Genomic DNA, 19947 nt, shown 5'->3' with positions numbered 1-19947 from the left:
GGGCAAGCTCGGGCCAAACATAGTATATATAAAAAATTTCGATCGAAATGCGGAAAATTAGCATTACGCCCGTAAAACTTGCCCGGGCCGTGGCCCTGCCACGGCTCTTCTAAGAACCGCCCCTGAATTTCTCCTAATTTAACCTCAAATTTCTCCCTAGTCAGTCAGCGACAACATTGAGCGGAGTTAGCATATGCGACGTTATAGTTAGCTATAATGACAATGTCGGCCTAAATTACTTACGAATTACATATTGCTTGAAGTTGGAATTGATTCTCTTTTATTTTAAATTTAGTTTTTCAATTGAGCATTGAAATAAATATTGTTACTAATTAACTCTATAACATTTGTCAACTTGTATGTACAGTAACAGCCTGCTGATTTTCATTTAATTATATTCCTTATCCTTTTACAACTCATTAGGCGTACAGTACAGGTGCAACTATGACATCAGGCAGTTTCACCACCGGAGTCACCTTCGGCAGCCCATCAAAGCCGGCACCACGACAACCATAGCAGCGGTCTCGCCGTCAAACGGCGAGGCATAACATCGGCGGTTTTTCGCTCCAATGGCGTCCTTCTTTTTCGATGTAGGTTTTCCAGCGACTTTGATTTTGATTTCGCTGGATGATACGATATTTCGATGGTTTCCGGCAACTGACAACAGTGGCAGGGAGCCTGTAGTTGGTCGGCTGCCGACCAGAGGAGAGGGTTCCGTATAAGAAAGGAAATAACGAAGAACTTTGTCCGGAGAGAGGCAGACGAGGGATATGTTCGATTCGATTATTTTCGGATGAGTAGAAGGATGCTTGATTCCGCGGCGTTTTCTGCGGACAGTTGTTGAACGAAGAGATTAAATCACAGGCCCATTACAAAGGATTCCTTCCTGACTTTTATTTGTGAGATAGCAAGTGCTTAAAAAAAGATCCAGTAATTAAATTCCTTGGCTGATTTGTAGAAATGGATAGAGATACTTTGAACTTGAATAGGTGATAGAAGGATGAACTAGAGAAGATGAAGGTAAAATTAATACTGATAGATGTACAGTATCACCAGGTGAAAACTTTCCCCCCTTTACTTTTCCTTTTTCCCACGTCTTATTTTTTCCTAATAGCCACGTTGCATACCTAATTTGTGGAAGCTAGGTATAGCTATGACACCTTGCTTCTCCTTCATCGTTCCTTTACTTGAGACTTTTGCTACACTTTGTCCATACTGCCAAAGGTTACGCGAACGACTGCTGCTTACAGGTTGGTCTCCCTTTGATTTTCAATATCTGTTTTCCCCTTGATTATATTTTATGAAATTTGGCTCTTATTTCTCTTGGATTTGTTCCTTCCCCCTTTGATTTTAAGGAGATTTCTCTTGGCTTTACTTGGTCTTAATCTTATACGGTGTAACTGTGGTTTCACAGGAGTGTTTGGGGTTATTTCTAAGGGAATCAGCTGTTAATGTTTTCAGGTAAATGCAACTACCTTTATTCCAATCAGTACATGTTTTGTTTCTTTATTTTCCCATATGATTTATACCAGTAAATATGCTTTCCCAAGGTTTTTTTTGTTGTAGGTTATTGTAATACCAATATGTGAGACAAATCATACCTATTTTTCATATAATAGCATTTTCCTTTAATTAGTAAAGTTAAATTTTACTTTATTGGAAACACTTTTTTTTTCTCCATGGAAAACAAACTACCTATTGTTAACAAGAGAAGAGGTCGTGCCGAAATGATTTCCGATGTTTGCTGTGGATCTCTTTTGCCTTTCACAGATAATATAGAACAGTTACACTCCTAATCTAATAAGCGTTTATCTGTTATTGCTAAAAGATCATGTGCTATGCCTTCTAATAACCACGCATCTACTTCTTCGATTACACCAACAGAGTTGTTAGCTACTACCTCTATGTATTTAGATATCGGTGACTGTAAATATTCCTGTGAATATTGTGGCGCGCGCTTCTGGTATGACGAGCGTCTTAATTGCCCCGTTAATCAAAGGCCTCGATACAACCAGTGTTGTAAGGGCGGTAGTATTACGTTAAAACATCCAACGGAACCTCCTGGTGCTATAAAGTGTCTCTTTCAAACTCATGAATTCCTTGATAACATTCGCGCCTACAATTCCATGTTTGCAATGACATCTTTCGGGGCAAAAATTGACGACTCTATAAATTTAGGTACTGGCCCGTATGTTTTTAAGGTTAGCGGTCAAGTGTGTCATCGACTAGGTGGATTTTGACCGCCTCCTGACACCCCTCCCCGTTTTCTGCAAATGTATATTTTTGACACTAAACACGAGCTTTCAAACAGGCTTCGTTTTTTTGGCGAGCATGGGATGTCCTGTTTAAATTCAGAAATTGTTACGACACTGCTACGCACACTTGACGAAAACAATAAATTAGTCAAACTTTTCCGTACCGCTAGAGATATTTTCCTATCAGTTGATGTTCCTACCTTCACGATCCATTTATATAACACTGCAAATGAGGTCAATTATGACGTGCCAACAGTTGATGCTATCGGTGCCATTGTGTTCGCGGATCAGCCTAGGTCATCTACCTTCGATATAGTTATTCATGCGAAGGCTACTGCTCCTGAACGAGTGAGTAAATTACATCCTCTATACATGGCATTGCAATATCCTTTGTTGTTTATATATGGTGAGCAAGGGTGGACTCCTAAGCTTCACTTCGCCGGTCAACGACATCTTACTATGGATATGTATTATAGATACCTGCTCCATGATCGTCTTAATTTATACACCCTTTTGCTTAGAGGTGGTCGTTTGTTTCAGCAATTTTTAGTTGATGCATACATATGTATTGAACAAAACAGATTAGACTATATATTATCACATCAAGACCTTTTCCGAACTGAGTTTTTGCAAGGAATTCATGACGCATTGTTACGTGGTGACACGAGCGGTCATGATATTGGAAAAAGAACTATTTTGCCTTCGTCGTTTACTGGTGGCCCACGCTATATGTATAAACATTATCAAGATGCTTTAGCCATTTGCCACGTTCATGGAAACCCCCAATTTTTTATAACATTCACTTGCAACGTTAAATGGCCTAAAATTCAAAGGTTTCTAACTGACACACCATGTACTAAGGCCCAAGATCGACCTGACATCATTGCTAGAGTTTTCCAGATTAAGGTTGACGCTTTTATTAAATATCTCAGATCGGGTGTTCCTTTCGGTGAGGTAGCTGCAGGTACTTTCGTTCATGTTCTTTGTAACGCCCTAAACGTACCTTCGCTTCTGTAATGATTTTTCTTCCCGTTCTGTGTCATCTTTTTTCAGATTTGTATACGATAGAATTTCAAAAAAGAGGACTTCCCCATTGTCATACTCTTCTATGGGTGAAGCCGTTTTACAAAATCAAAGTTCCGGCCGACGTCGACATCTATATTTCTGCTCAAATTCCTGATCCAGCATTAGTACCTACTCTTCATAAGATTGTTACTGACCTCATGCTCATGGACCATGTGGCTTACCAAAACCAAATGCTTCTTGCATAGTTAACGGGTGTTGTTCAAAACGGTTTCCCAAAAACTATGAACTCTCTACCCGATTTGACAAAGATGGTTACGTACATTACAAACGGGAAATGAATGGCTTCTCTATCTTAAAAAATGGTATCACTATGGATGATGCATCTGTTGTTCCTTACAATAAAGATCTTTTACTTCGCTTTATGGCACATTTCAACGTTGAATATTGCGGTTGGAGTATGCTCATCAAGTATTTGTTTAAATATATATCTAAGGGTGTCGATCGTATTCGCTTCACAATCACAAAAGCGCCTTCTTCTTCTTCCGAAACCGAACGCCCGTCGTCGTCTTCTATTGATGAAGTAAAAAACTTTGTCGACGGTCGTTTTGTTTGTCCACACGAGGCCGTTTGGAGAATATTTGAATTCCCAATTCATAGTAGAAATCCATCTGTCTTAGTACTTGTTGTTCATTTAGAGAACATGCAAAACATCAGCTTCAAGGATTCCCAACGGTTAGAAAGCGTGCTGCACAATCCTGCTGCTAGGCAAACAACTTTGACGGAATGGTTACACAATAACCAGGTAGATGAAAAAGGCCGACATCTTCAATACGTTGACTACGTCTCTGAATATAGATGGGATCTCTCTGGAAAATGCATCCTGGATTCGTAGGTCTTCAAACAAAACACCTGCAATAGGGAGACTTGCTTATGTTCACCCTTCAAGTGGCGACACTTTCTACTTACGTATGTTATTAGGACACCAAAGAGGTTGCCAAACATTTGCTGATATACGTACCGTTGGTGGCGTATTATTTCCCACATATCGTGCAACATGTGACAAATTAGGCTTGCTTGAAAATGATGACGAATGGACATACACGTTCACCGAAGCATCTACCTGGGCCACTTCCAAAGAGTTGAGATCCTTATTTACGCACATGTTATTGTTTTGCGAAATATCAAATCCGTTAGCTATGTGGCAACAACATTGGCATGCAATGAGTGACGACGTCTCACTTACTTTTGAACGTACAACGGGTTTATCTGCTACTAACATCAGCGCAGCAGGTCTGGAACAATACATCTTATTCGAAATTGAAATTCTTCTTAATTCTAATGCCAGCTCATCATCGCTTCGTACCTACGGACTACCAATGCCACGTTCTGACTTGCTTTCTGTTATAACAAACCGTCTTTTAATGGAAGAGAAGAATTATGAGTTACAAAAATTGGCCTCCGACCATGAGCTTCTCAAAAATGCGCTCAACGCAGAACAGTTAGGCGTCTACAATTTAGTTATTACATCGTTTGAAGAAAAAAAAACAGCTTCTTCTTTTTGTCTACGGACACGGAGATACCGGTAAAACATACCTATGGACCACCCTTATTTGTGCTTTAAGAGCATCGGGAAAAATAGTTTTAGCGGTTGCCGCCTCCGGGATTGCTTCGTTGCTATTACCATCTGGTAGAACTGCACATTCAAGATTCAAGATTCCTTTGAATTTAACAGATGACTCAATTTGCTTTGTAAAAAAAAATACTCACCTTGCTAGGCTACTAACTGAAACCTCTCTTATAATTTGGGACGAGGCTCCCATGAATGATCGTAGATGCTTCGAGTCGCTTGATAAGACCCTTAAAGATATACTTGACAATCAGTCAAAGCCCTTTGGCGGAAAATCAGTATTGTTAGGCGGAGATTTTAGACAAACGCTTCCTATCAAGCCTAAGGCTTTAAAGTCTGAGATTATTAACTCATCTCTTCCTAAGTCAAACCTGTGGGTACATTTCAAGCTCCTAAGATTGACAGAAAATATGCGCTTGCATCGTCCTAACTTAACTAACCAAGAACGAGATGATATCGCATGATTTTCTTCTTGGCTACTTGATTTAGGTGATGGTAAACTTGGCATACCTGCTACAGATGGTGAAACAGATGTGAAAAATATTGAAAACCTATCACAATTTTTGCTACCCTCCACTGAAAAGTCTCTACCTGCTCTTATTAAGTTTTTTATGATGATGACACGCTTAAAAATCCGACAATTGCAAACCTCTCCGACAGAGCCATCATTTGCCCCAAAAATAAAACTGCGGACGAGATTAACAACTTTGTTCTTACAATGTCTGAGGGCGCTACTATAACCTACCTGAGTTCCGATTCAATCGTTCCTTATCCAAATGATAAAAGTGACCTAGAGCTTCTTTATCCGCTTGAGTACCTAAACTCTTTGACCTTTACCGGCTTGCCACCTCATTCTTAAATTCTAAAGGTCAACGTCCCAGTTATATTGCTAAGAAACATTAATCAAATGGCAGGTCTTTGTAACGGAATGAGACTATTAGTTACCCGATTATTGCCAAAGGTTATAGAGGCGCGAATTATAACTGGAACTGCTACTGGCCACTGTGTTTACGTACCTAGCATAACATTTGTTCATAATGATAATAATTTACCTTTTGTTTTTAAAAGAAAGCAATTCCCAGTAAAAATCTGCTATGCCATGACTATAAATAAAAGTCAAGGTCAATCGTTACATAAACTCGGCGTTTATTTACCTAACCCAGTTTTCAGCCATGGTCAACTATATGTCGCTTTCTCACGTGTAACTTCCCCTCACGCTTTAAAAGTCCTCATAATACCACGGGAAGAGAATCCTCCTACACAAACAAAAAATATCGTTTTTTCTACCTTTTTACACGATATACACTTACGTGAGGTATACATAGGGCTACAACTGCATATATGTGTGTAGAATACCATGATAAAAATGACTATTACAAATATAAATATACGAACCGTCTTTCCCCATCTATATATATACACACTCACCCACACACACATACATACATATATATAAACATACATTATATGTTGTCCATTTTACAAATGTGCTTACACATACATTAAGCATGCCTTACGAATTTCTGCTCAATGCAAATGCACTTCTCAGTTACCGTATTTGACAACAGGAAGCCAGACATGACATCTAGAGCTATTTCCACCATTACACATGGGGATTCAGCAGAGCCCATTGAGGTTAGAATAGTAAGAAAATGGATATCGCATGCTTTCAAGCTGATGCGCGGTAAGAGATAGATTTTTCTGGTGTAATGCGGATTTTAGGTAAATAAGTTTCAGGACCCGGCACAAAAACTCTCTATCAATATCGTAATCGGATGTGATCCTTGCTACGAAGACCTCTGCTATCTCTATCAAATCAACATCAAAGAAGGAAGTAGACTCTTGACCAATTCATTTTATTTTGATCTTAGAAGCAATCGTAGCCAGAGAGTCAGCATGACTTTTCTTGGACCGATTCGATCTTCTTCAAGTAAGAGAAGGAAGGGTTACCGGCTCATTGAGCACCTCTGGGCCTTGCTTTTTCGCTCCGTTCTCTTACTCATTATCCGAAAGAAATTGAACCGAACAGGAAGTGTTTTTACTGCACTGCCTTTCTTCTCTTATTCTATTTCTAGTTTGATCGAGAGCGGTACACTTCTCCCCAATATGAGATAGGTTGCAGCTATAGTAAAAAATCTAACTGGGACAATCTAGTTTAAACCATGACCATCTATCTTTTTATCGTTATATATATAGCAGGACCTAAATCGGCAGAAATGGGTGACGATGTTCATTTGAGTTTGTGGAGGACGAACGTCGGGAGAGAGTGAGTGGGTCAGAGGCGGTGTGCTGGTGGTTTTGTTGCTCCCAAATGAACGATGGGGATACGAAGATTTTACTTGACCAGAGATCATGCTCGGTTGTGTCGGTCTTTCCTGGTAGCGGTGGCGGTTGGTTGTAATGTTATATTGTGGGTAGAGCCGTAGAGAGAGCAAGAAATAAGATTCATCCCTTTAACTTTGAGGCCTGCAAAATAAATGCTTATGTTCTCGACGCAGAAGTAATGAATAAAATCGAAGAAAAGTAAAGGAAAATAACCATTTGTAAAAAAACTAAATACATTTGGTTGTTCAGAAAAAATAACCCTACATATATGACTATATATTTTGCTTATCAAAATTTATTAATTTTGATTTTTAACTATATTTTTTCTATTTCTAATGATCAATTTTAATTTCAAACTGAATACAATATTTATCTACAGATGAACATCAACAGAAGACACCAAAATCTCTCGCCCCATAAAAGGAAACAACGATCTCATTTTGGATGAAGCGACATTATAAAGTACAACCTTTTGTAAACGCAGCAACTGTTTTGTAAATAGTTGTGGTAGACACAAGGCAACTTCTTTTGCGTATCCACTGTAAAATAGCAATCTTAGGTGGTTGTCTTAGACAACGTCACTTTTTTTTGGGTTTCCACTGTAAATACCCTGATAATGCTTATTACTTTCAACAGCTGATAGTGTCATATTACGTGAAACAACTCATTTGATTGCATGCGCCCCACTTTCTATACCGATTGGTACCTTGACGGAACAACTTGATAGCGACTGCTTTTCCGCAGCGTAGCGCGGGTTTCTTTTCTAGTACAATAACAATACACATTATATATAAAGACTTTTTAAAAAAGTTTGAGCCCTTACTTTTTTAGGCCCTCCGTGGATCCAAGTTAAGGTTCTGCGAAAGTTCCTACATTTGGTCGACATAAATGCGGCTGGTACGCTGTCTACACATGAACCAATGCCCTTCAACATGTGCGTCTATGTCTACACGTGAAGCTTATGCGTGAACCAAGATACATCATGGAGATCTAGAAATAAATTTTATTTAATAACATTTAAATAATTAACCCATTTCTTCTACCATCTTATTTAAAAGAAATGAGTAAATTACAAAAATCGTCCTTTATGTATGTTATTTATTGCAAATTGGGTCCTTTGTTTTCAGTAATTACAGAAAACGTACTCAATGTTTGCAAACCCTTGCAAATTATGTCATATTTGACCTTGTAGACCCCACATAACGGTATTTAATCATATTTCTCTAATTACTCCCCTGCAAAACCCTAACCAACAAAACACTAACAACTCCTCATCATCCTCATCATCTACCAAATCCCCCAATCTCAAAACCCTAGACCTAGACCTCCTCCTCACTTTCAATCCCCGTCCACCGGATCAATTGGCAGCTAAAACCGACATACCAGACATGAATTACGATGCGAAAGCCACAAAATTATACAATCAGGATGATGCATATGCTTACACGGAAGCTCTTTCGTCTCATCATCAATCACAAACTGATCCTTACAAACCACATAAATAACAATCAGATCAATCTTAAGCAACGCCGCCGTGATCTTCACCGACGGTATAGCTTCAACCGCGGATTTTGCCACCGGCGAGTGGAGGCAAGAGGTGGTAGCCACGGCGGACGGACTGTGAACGTAATCGGAGTGAAAAGGATGGTTAATTACATGGTGAAAGTACGGATTATCGAGCGTATTGGCCGGTAGTTTTGTTAGGGTTTGTGCGAGAAAATTGAAGGGGTTTTGGGGTTATTGTCGGTAAGTAGCGTTTCCGACGGTGGATTTGGGGTTATTTTCGGTGATGATGATGAAGAAGACGATGAGGCGGAAATTAGGGTTTTGTTAGGGTTTGTGTGAGAAAATTGAAGGGGTTTTGAAGAGAAGTGGGATCTTCGGTTCGAAAGAGATGATTGAGGGTCTGGTGGGGGTGAGGTAGGTAGGGTTTTGGAGTATTAGGGTTTGGGAAGCCATTAGAGATCCAAAAGCAGCTGAGGAAGAAGAAGGCCATTGGTGAGAAATAGAGAAATAGGGTAAAATGACCAAAATAACCTCATGTAGGTTTCACTTGGTCAGATTTAACCATAAAAACTAACTGAGTTAAGGCTAAAGGACATAATTTGCAAGAGTTTGTAAACATCGAGTACTTTGTCTGTAATTACTGAAGACAAAGGACACAGTTTGAAATAAGTGACATACATAAAGGACGATTTTTGTAATTTACTCAAAGGGAATTAAACTAGATAAAAAAAAACCCTCACAAAATGTCATTAAACATGGGGAAATTTTTCTTTGTGATACAGTAACGTATATTTATTATATATAAAAGAGTTAAATGTCATTTTAGTCTTCGTGGTTTGAGTCATTTTGCTAGTTTAGTCCAAATATTTCATTATTTTTCATCTCCAAAAAGGTTTTACCGTTGCCATTTTAGTCCATGGGTTAACTTCATCTATTTTTTTTGTTAACGAGAAGCGTAATTCAGTCATTTTATATGTAATTCTGTGAACTAGAAGGACAATTCGGCCATATAAAATAAAATGAACGAATTGTCTTTCTCGTTAACATAAATATGGTTAAGTTCATGTATAAAGTGCATTATCGTACAAACATACGAAAGGCATGAAAAAGCCAAAAAACGTGGTGACATTTTTGTAATTATTTGCTCGTAGGGTAATTATCAAAATTACTCTAAAAATGATCTTATATAGTAATTTTGATCTTGTATGGTAATTATCAAAATTACTCTACAAGTGTATCAAAATTACTCTGCAAGTTTATCAAACAACATATAATTCAAAATTACTCTACAAAATTATTTGTTTTATAATAAATTATGTATTAAAGAAATGTTATTTTATAAGATATAAAATTAGGATGCATAATAATAAGAATAAAAATGTTGGTATACATAAATAAATGTAAACTCTATATGAAATGTGAGCGTGTGTGTATAAATAAAAGTTAGTTGCGATAAAAGTAAAAGTTAAATGCATAATTAAATATTAGATTGTTAGTAGTTCTGTAGTTATGAAATATGTATAATAAAATGTTATTTTGTACTTAGTTTTTGTTTTCAAAGTAAATTATAAAGTTAATGAAATGCTTACATTGCTTATGATGGATATCCTTGTCCTTAAGGTCTTTCTTGCTTAGAATATAACGTGTTATAATATAACAAGAATTAACACAAGATTAGTGCTGAAACTTTAAGAACTTTAGAAAAATTATAAGAGTAAGAAGTAGAGAATTGTATAACTTATGAAAGTGTATACATGAGATGCATTTTCTCTTCTACCTTAAGCTAGTATTTATACTACAAAAAAATAACTATTTGGTAGGCAAGGTTAACTATTTTATGGACAAGTAGTACGATACATTATCCATAAGTTTGACAAAGAGTTCATCTACTTGTTTAGTAGATCTAGAAGTAAATACTAATTTACATGGTAAACTTTATATAATATTCATAACAAAATTCAATTATTGATGTAGATAAAACAAGTAGACTCTTTTAGTCAACTCTTTAAGCTGTTGTATTCTTTTATTCTTGTGAAAATTAAGGAATGATATAGAAGATGACAAAATGTTTTTCTCTGTGATCATCTTAGTTGGCATAGGATCTCTAAATAGTCTTTCTTTTTGCATATTATAATGATACTAACTTTTTTTTATATTGCTGCTCTAGAACTCTAAATAGTCTTTCTTTTTGCATATTATAATGATACTAATTTTTTTATATTGTTGCTCTAGATCTCTAAATAGTCTTTCTTTTTGCATATTATAATGATACTAATTTTTTTATATTGCTGCTCTAGATATCTAAATATTCCTCATGCAAGTGCCTACCTTTGAGAGAGAATGCACAACCTTTCTTTGTAACCGTAACAAAAGAAAGACTTTCAGTTTCAAATGATGAATTTAGGAAGTGAAATATCTGTAATACCTCGCAAAATCATGTCCAATATAGTAATGACACGTGTCATAAACCCTAAATGTGTAATGAATTGTTTATGAGGGACTAAAGTTGACAAACAAAGAAAAGATGTGTGTGGAAGGGCCAAAAGTGTCAACATGTGAAAACTATGCTTTTCATTAACCTTTCACGATGTTGGTATTCTTAAACGAATAAATTATGGAACGTATGAAGCCGTTTGTGAAAGAATTTAAAGTTTACAAGACAAAGGGGTTAAACGTGTCAACAGGTTAATTTTTACGGCTGAGTGACCTTTTAACGATCTCGAGGCTTTTTAATGTATAATTATACTTTCAAGAATAAGTATCAATGAATTCACGAGGTTTCGATATCATTATGTGTTGATTACGCTAACTTTCTTAAATAAGGGATTAAAAAGCGTCAACAAGGTGAAACTAGTGTTTTTCGGTGATCGTTTAATGAAACCGGACCTAACGGTGTTTGATTATATCCTCAAGATCATCCATATACTAACTAGAGGGGTTAATTGTGCCTAAAAAGAAAGTTGTTATGCTTAAAAAGGTACAAGGACCAATTCTGCCATGTTTGAAACTTGAAAATCTGGTCCCTTATAGGGTCGCGCTGCGAGACCTCGAGCCTTGTTTGCCGTCGCGCGACGCGACGGCCTAATGTCAACAGAATGATCTGCACAGGTGCAGGTTTGCATGTATTCTTCTCCAATCCAAGCTCCATACTCACATAAATTCGAATTCTATGGAGTTTGATGGTTTCTAAAACCACTAAGGACACATGTACTCATCAGAAAACATCAATTAACAGCTGTGATGATCTGAAGATGCTCTCATACACTATAGATAGAGCAATTGAGGCAACCACAATACTTGCTCCTTTCAAATATTTCACTCTCATCACTTGCTCAAGCTTTTGGAGCATTCTCTAGAGCATCCTGATCTTAAAAGAAGCTCTCTAAGTTCAAACTTTCGTGCTAAGGACCCTTGTAAGTGTTCTTAGCTCCTGTAGTTCAGTTTTTATGAGAATAAGGACCGAAAGTCAAAGTTAGCGTAATTCTGCTTTGACTTTTAATTTAATCATTAACGGTCCAGCCATGGTTCTAATCAAATGTGGCTATGTGTTGGTAATTAAGTAGGTGTTAATCCCTCAAAAGGGCACCTCCTAATTATCACGTTTACTTAGTCAATTGTCGGGTCAAAGTAATGAACAGAAAAGTCAAACGAATCAGTTTTTAATAAAAATTCATATCTGATAATGTAGAAGCTATAGAATACGTTTTATCACTTTAATAACTTGGTAAATATTATAAGAACATGTTTAGACATGTTTAACCCGACAATTATGAGTTTAGGCTCGGTTCGCAACCAAAAGTCGCAAAAGTTGACTTTTGCTTTTACTTTCAGTTCTGACCCGAACTAGCTTAGTATCTTTATGCCTTAAGGTTCCTTTGTGACCATATTATATGTTAGTATAATCCTCTGAGGTTATACTACATGGTCCCTTAGTAATCAGAGTTCATTTACATGTTTCCGTTAATTGCTTAAATTTGACTATTATGCCCTTATAATGAAAAAAAATGAGATTTTTGGATATATGAGTTTACAAATAGCTATGTTACTGATATATAAGCATGTCAAATTAATTTGACATCATTTTCTGGTCTCAAACTATAGTTATGCAAGATATCGTAAAATTGAACTTTTTATTAATTAAACTACGCTTTTAAGCATAAATCATATTTAAACCCAAATTTTGGCACCAAACTCATTACCTACTGTTATGATATTATTTTTAGGGATTTTTGGAATATTGGGTCAGATTATAAACTGATCATATCATTGAGTTCTTGTATAATTCGATAAATGACGATAATGCCCTTTTTGTTAAAAAATGAGATTTACATATGATTAACATGCCAAACCTTTTCCTACTGATTTTATATGAAAAATAAAATATTTTAAGCATTTAAGGCTGATAAAAATCTCAGAATTTCATAAACATTGCATATATCGTCAATTGTCGACTTTTACAGTAATTAGGTGCATAGTATGATTTAAAACCATATTTAGCACCCAAGACTTGTTACCTACTGAATTTATAAATAAATTTTAATAATTTTACAGTAGGTATAAGTCATGAACTCAGACTTCCAATTTTGTCCTTAAAAGCATATGTGAAATGACCAAAATGCCCCTACGGTGCATAGTTTGGTCATAAATGGTAAACCACACATATGTATGATATCTTACTGATTTAATATCATAAAATAAATGTTTTTACAGAAGGTTTTGGACCAGAACCTCAGTTTACTATTAAACCTCTTTTATAAACTTTAAAATGACCAAAATACCCTTACAGTACTTAAATTGGTTTTAAAATCTTTTTGGGCATAATTAATGATATCCTACTGATGTCATAACATATTTGAAGCATAATAACTTATGGAACTTGTACATGACTCATCTGACTACCCGTTATGCATATACGCGTTCGGTACGTTTTATGTAACTAGTTTGCGTAAATTAGCCGAAACGGGTCAAACCTTATCATTTTTACTTCAAAATCCATAGTGTGTTTAGTTTACCCATTTTATACAAGCCTCCATACTTGTTGGGTCTAAATTACATTCCAATCCGGTCATTGCTTAATCTTGCGTTTCGTACCGTAAGCCTTTCTCTAAACTAACCGGTCTAAGTTTACAACTTAAATAAGACCCGTTAGGAATCTAATAGGTTAATAAAACCTTCGTTCTAGATTAAGAGCCCCGGCAGGAGTTATTTGCACTTGTTTGAGTAGACTATACGACTGAGTATACAAAATTTGCATTTTAAGCTCAGGTAAATACTTTTAACTTATTTTCCCTTATACGGGCTTGGGATACGGTAAAATATTACCGCTTGGTCGGGTGTAGAAACATTTTAATCGAATATGGTTAAATTGCATAATCCCGCTTTAATCAGTGTTGCTTGATAACAAATAACATTGGGAGTTAACAACCGTGTCCTGGATATCCTCGGCTCGTTTAAAAATCGTAAATGGCCACAACTTATTCACGAGGTGTAGGCATACACCTGTCGGTTGCGTATGTAAAAGATATACTCATTTGCTGGGGTGACCCGCCGTGGGTTTATATTTGTAGTGTGTTGTTTAATCTTGTTCGGTTTATTTTATACCGGCCCTAAATGTTGGACAAACATGTAAATCTGATACAAGATTATTTTTAATAATATTGTCCCAAGTTATAAAATATTTGTGCCTTGTGCATTTAAATCAATTTTTCATAAATGCTTTCAAAAGAGTCGGTTAATTGTATTTACCAGTGTAAACTGACGTATTTTTCAAAAAGACTAAGTGAAAGGTACTATACATAATTGGCGGAGCTCTGGGCATTAGTTAAAGAATCTTGCAAGTTCTTAATGCTTAAAGTCTGTTGAACAATATTTTGTATTATGTTTTAGATCCGCCTGTGGATCCTCTTACAACCGTCTGTGTAATATTTTATTCGTACTTTACATTTCGGTTTGTAATAGTATTTTCTATCAAGACTTCCGTTGTGCAATAAATTGTGTATATTTGACTATGATGATATCAACTACGTCATGATACTCCCCGCCGGGCCCACCGGTAATATGTGAAAATATCGGGGTGTGACAATATCTCAAGTAGATTAAGATGTTATATGCTATCTAAAAGAAAATGTCAAAGGTGAACAGGATGACGAAAAATACAAATCCCACCGGCTTGGATTGTCTGAGATTAATTGGAGTATGACCTTAAACGGAGTTGAAGAAGCTAAATGTGATGGACAAATATTCAAGAAAAAGAGACTGATAACATTGATATGTCATCATGTGAGCTTTGTTCTTGATGAATATATGCATGGCATGAAGGGATCAACACAAGTGTAAAATACTATTTTGGACTCCATTATTATAAATAGCATTCAAGCAAGAGTTGATCTTTAATGACATGCCACCAAACGAGAATATCACACCAAAACACATGATGCCACTAACAAGCTTCGTATAAAAAAGACGGCGTTTATGTAGGAAAGTTGACATCTAGCTAAGGTATTCAAAGGTTCAAAACGCCAAAACAAATTCAAGAAGAAGAGGCTGATGACAGTGAAGATTCAGATGAGAAATTAGATTACCATTTTTAATTTTTTTTCTTTTTCATTTTATATTGTTTTGTTATCAAATTATCTGTTGTTTTGTTATCTAATTCTCTACAAATAAAATACATTATTATATAAAACGGCAAAAACTACAAACACCAAAACGCTAGTAGAATGAAAACTGTGAGAACGGGTGCTTGCAAAGCACCCTGTCAATGTATTAAACGCCAATAAAATTGACTAAACGCCATAAAAAACATTTGGTCTTATTGTAATCTTATGAAAAAATATTAATGACTCGTAGTGAATTATTATACAATGCCACAAATCGTCAAAAAATTGACAAGAAAACGCTATAACGCCAAAAACAATTATCTATGTGACACAAAAACAATTAATTCAACATCAAATATTTAATGAATACAATTAACGCCAAAATAATCTTAGACGCAAAAAATGTTATAGCGTGTTGGGAAAATAAAAGAAGATTGAAAAGACAAAAAAACCCCTCACGCCCTGATCATATCCCACGCCACGTGTTGGGCCAGGATGCGTTCTCACCGTTCTCACACTTTTGGGCGTTTTCTCCTGATCGCATACCTATATATATATATATATATATATATATATATATATATATATATATATATATATATATATATATATATATATATATATATATATATATATATATGTGTGTGTGTGTGTGTGTGTGTGTGTGTGTTTATTGATTTCTAATAGTGCACCTTTTGTTTGTCTCGGGCGTGCGTCTTTATGAACAAATGGCTAGGATAGTTTTAGTTTCGAGGTTGAATTTTCATGAAAAGAAACACATCTTCATCGATATGTCTTCTCAAGAAACACATCATCGATATTTAATATATTTTTATTTTTATTTTTTTTGTTGTACCTTTACCATACCTGTATGTTGAATTTTTGAGTTTATGTTGAATTTTTGAGTTTTGCCGTTACTCGTACTCGTATCGTCCTCGTATCCCAGTCCCGTACATATTCCCGTGCTACATAGGTTTTATGTTAATCAACAAAGTACATTTGTTTTTAATTTACACAAAATGGTAAGAAAATAAATACTAGTTCGTTTATTCTCTATTACAAGATGAACTCAATCCCAATATATCAATGTTACCAACAGATACTAACAATAAACATGTAACAAAACATCATTTCATGTTAATATCAAATGATAATACCGATGAAAATTCGTTAAACTAGTCGTTGTGATCGAAAAACTCAAAGCTCCCACCAATAACAGTTAGTCGTCCTCTGAATCGCTTGATCCATCACATTCTTGTACCTTTTGACCACCATTGTCTTCACTTTCCACAACTTTAAGTCTTGCTTCTTCTTTTGCATTTTCTAGAGACTTGATCAACTCGTTCAAGCAACTCTCAGCATCTTCTTCAGCCGATTTTGGCATCAAACATTCTGCAACATCAGCCGGGGTCATCTTCGTCTCCCCCAACATCCGGTCGATGGTTGCAAACAAGTCATGTGATTCAAGATCCAAGTAGTTCTTTGCAAGAACCTTAAACGTTTGAAAACAACAGTACGACATCTCGATATGTTTATCCATCCTTCCTCTTCGAATGAGAGCCGGATCAAGCTTTTCGACATGATTCGTGGTGAATATGATCAATCTCTCACTTCCACAAGCTGACCATAATCCATCAATGAAGTTTAAAAGCCCAGACAAAGTCACTTCAGTTTTCTTTTTGTTTTTATCCTTTTCCTTTTTGCGAATCGGGTCCTTTTGATCCGGTTTCTTATCTTCCTTTTTCTTCTTTCTCTGACCCGTGAGATCTAGTGAACAATCGATGTCCTCGATCACGATTATGGACTTACTTGATGTGTCGATGAGCAGCTTCCTCAAATCCGTGTTATCATTCACTGAAGTTAGTTCAAGATCATAGATATCGTAATCAAGAAGGTTAGCCATGGCCGCGATCATGCTAGACTTCCCGGTTCCTGGTGGACCATAAAGAAGATATCCTCGTTTCCACGACTTGCCCACCTTGAAAGAATTAAGAACACAAAACGAAACGATACTGGTGAATAATATTTTGTGTACTGAATAACTGATCTATAAATAATGTAAAGATAATGATAAAGCTAACATATATAAATATATGTACTTAAACATAACTATTAGGTAAAATAATAATAACTATAGTAGATAATAAACTTGGCTAACACACCTTCTTATAGTAGTCTTTTGACTTGCTGAACGTCAACAGATCGTTCAAAATCTCCTTCTTCTTGTTCGGATCCATCGCAAGCGTATCAAAGGTAGACGGGTGCTCGAACATGATGTGACTCCACATGGTCCTCTTGTTCCCATACCAATTCTCACTTTTGCTATTGGTATAAAGCTTACGTTGTCTAGTTTTTGTAGCAATGGCGTTACCTTCATCAAGCACATGCTGAACATAATCTCCAACAACAATATCCCGGTGCTTTCGATGCGAAGTTAGCTTATAATAACGCTTCTCATCATCCGCATGATACGAAAAGATGGCCCGTTGTTGAGGGATGCTTTTGGTCGATGTCCACCACATCTTGATGCCTTTGAACTCATCTATGACCTCTTCATAGTCGTCCATGCTTAGAACAACAGATTTGCAGTCCTTGATCACGTTGGCCTTGAGCCGTTTAGCGCAGTTGGATGAGTTGGTGCTGAGGTAGCGTTCGATGGCCATGTAGGCCTGGCTTCGCTCGAACTCGTCACCTTGGTATTCATGGAAAGTGATGGTGATATAAGGGTAGAAATAGGTTACAAGTCTTTGGAAGTATTTTTCTATGTGGTTACCAAGATCTTCTGGAAACCATTGCTTGAATATAGCCCAAATGAACATAGCACTAGCCATCACAGACCCCAACTGAGTCATATGATCCCCCACAGTCATCTTCTTCCCGAACTTATGTACTTATAAAAAGACCTTTATAAGTTACACTTCAACCTTATTTTGGTTGGGTGTTACAATACTAGACTCTAACAAGATTTGTGGCTTGTAGAATGTTATATTTGAACTTTGTTGAGTTCGAAAAATACATGTAATAGATTTCTTTATATAGAGAGGAGTCAACCGGTCAAGCAAAAGGGTCAGCCGTGTAGGACCCAAGTTAAGGTTCTGCGAAAGTTCCTACATTTGGTCGTCCGACATAAATGCGGTTGGTACGCCATACGCGTACGTCTGTGTCTACACGTGAAGCTTATGTGTGAACTAAGAAACATCAAGGAAATCAAGAAATAAATTTTATTTACTAACATTTAAATAATTAACCCATTTCTTCTGCAATCTTATTTAAAAGAAATTAAACTAGATAAAAAAAATCTCACAAAATGTCACTAAACTTGGGGAAATTTTTCTTTGTGATACAGTAACATATATTTAGTATATATAAAAAGTTTATTTATAAGTGTATTGGGTTTAATATAATAAAAGTTGTCTCTTAAAAGAAAATAGACAAGAAGTTTAAATCGATCAAAAATCACAAAAATAAATATTAATACCGGTATTGATGTTGTTCTATCTGTATCGATTTAGTTCGTTACGGTATTGTATGGTATCTGTATGATGTACCGTTACTCTCGATATAGCTAATGATACTAAAATATAATTTATTTTGGGTAAAACTTCGTTTCAACAAAATTTCTATGGGAATGTTAACTAAAATTTTTTTGAACTGATACCGAAATTCAGAAACTGAAAATGAGTAGAAACACAACCCAAACAACATGTCAGTTATGGCAGTACATTACATGTCGTGTAAAATTACCAGAAAATACCGAAACGACTTGTATCAAACTATAAAACAGTAAAAATGAATACCGGTACCAATGTTGTTCGTCCAATAGTGGTTCAGTTCAGTAAAAGCTACTTTATGTTGAATATATAACTTTGTTATCAATAAAATTTATATCGGAGTTTTGATTTAAAAAAAGAACATAATCGTGTATTTAGATTCTTAAGAAAAGTTAACGAATGTAAGTTATTAAAGAAAAGTCAAATTCATTGATAAAATTAATATCACCGAACCGAAAAAATGAATATTGGTATCAATATTGTTCAGTTCGTATTGGTTCGGTACAGTCAGGTAAGACAACCCAGGTAGTTGAAATGTTTAGGAGTGTCATGATGGAAATGAATAGGAATAGGGTTGATGTTTCTTTGATATAGGTGGCTTCGGTCTGGATTTGAATATAGCCCAAATGAACATAGCACCAGCCATCACAGACCCCAATTGAGTCATATGATCCCCCATCGTCATCTTCTTCCCGAACTTATGACACTTACACTAGTACAAAAACAGTTTTTTGGTGCTAGACTTATGCCTTTTTGAGAGCTTTTGGAGAGAGCACCAACAAATATACCACCAAATAATGGGATTTATTGGTGCTCAATAAGAGCACCATTAAATCTCTAAACACACCACCAAAAAATCAATAATAGAAATCAAATCAGTCCATCATTAAATCTCTAAACACCATCAAAAAATCAATGATAGAAACCAAATTAATCCACCATTAAATCTCTAAACACACCACTAAAAAATCAATGATTGAAACCATAAGTCTTTAACACGTGTCAATATGCATTTACCACCATTTAATCCACTACTAGAATATGGCGATGGATTTTCT

At 35.9% G+C, this 19947-nt stretch overlaps 3 protein-coding genes across 3 annotated transcripts; 2 read left to right on the top strand and 1 right to left on the bottom strand.

Moving 5' to 3' along the window:
- The first annotated feature begins 3651 nt into the window (after positions 1 to 3651).
- Positions 3652 to 4173, top strand: LOC110901335. Its single transcript, XM_022148168.1, has one exon. The coding sequence runs from the start codon at positions 3652 to 3654 to the stop codon at positions 4171 to 4173; it is 522 nt and encodes a 173-aa protein (XP_022003860.1).
- Positions 4174 to 4477: 304 nt separating this feature from the next.
- Positions 4478 to 5372, top strand: LOC110901334. Its single transcript, XM_022148167.1, has 2 exons — positions 4478 to 4809; positions 4904 to 5372. The coding sequence occupies exons 1-2, from the start codon at positions 4478 to 4480 to the stop codon at positions 5370 to 5372; spliced, it is 801 nt and encodes a 266-aa protein (XP_022003859.1).
- A 10986-nt stretch (positions 5373 to 16358) lies between these two features.
- On the bottom strand, positions 16359 to 18356 carry LOC110898714 (AAA-ATPase At3g28580). Its single transcript, XM_022145546.2, has 2 exons — positions 17501 to 18356; positions 16359 to 17316 (listed from the first exon to the last, which is right to left on the bottom strand). The coding sequence occupies exons 1-2, from the start codon at positions 18206 to 18208 to the stop codon at positions 16558 to 16560; spliced, it is 1467 nt and encodes a 488-aa protein (XP_022001238.1). The 5' UTR covers positions 18209 to 18356; the 3' UTR covers positions 16359 to 16557.
- Positions 18357 to 19947: the final 1591 nt, after the last annotated feature.

The sequence above is a fragment of the Helianthus annuus genome, chromosome 13 (genome assembly GCF_002127325.2).
Source record: "Helianthus annuus cultivar XRQ/B chromosome 13, HanXRQr2.0-SUNRISE, whole genome shotgun sequence".
Lineage (NCBI taxonomy): Eukaryota > Viridiplantae > Streptophyta > Magnoliopsida > Asterales > Asteraceae > Helianthus > Helianthus annuus.
This window is presented reverse-complemented; position numbering and strand designations above follow the sequence as displayed.

What these genes read in the sequence shown, in the direction of transcription:
- LOC110901335 (XM_022148168.1), top strand. Translation starts at nt 3,652, where the DNA reads ATGGATGATGCATCTGTTGTTCCTTACAATAAAGATCTTTTACTTCGC.
- LOC110901334 (XM_022148167.1), top strand. Translation starts at nt 4,478, where the DNA reads ATGTGGCAACAACATTGGCATGCAATGAGTGACGACGTCTCACTTACT. An exon ending in TACAATTTAGTTATTACATC is followed by an intron (nt 4,810 to 4,903) that starts GTTTGAAGAAAA and finishes TTGTGCTTTAAG; the next exon opens with AGCATCGGGAAAAATAGTTT.
- LOC110898714 (XM_022145546.2), bottom strand. Translation starts at nt 18,208, where the DNA reads ATGACTGTGGGGGATCATATGACTCAGTTGGGGTCTGTGATGGCTAGT. An exon ending in CAAAAGACTACTATAAGAAG is followed by an intron (nt 17,317 to 17,500) that starts GTGTGTTAGCCA and finishes AATTCTTTCAAG; the next exon opens with GTGGGCAAGTCGTGGAAACG.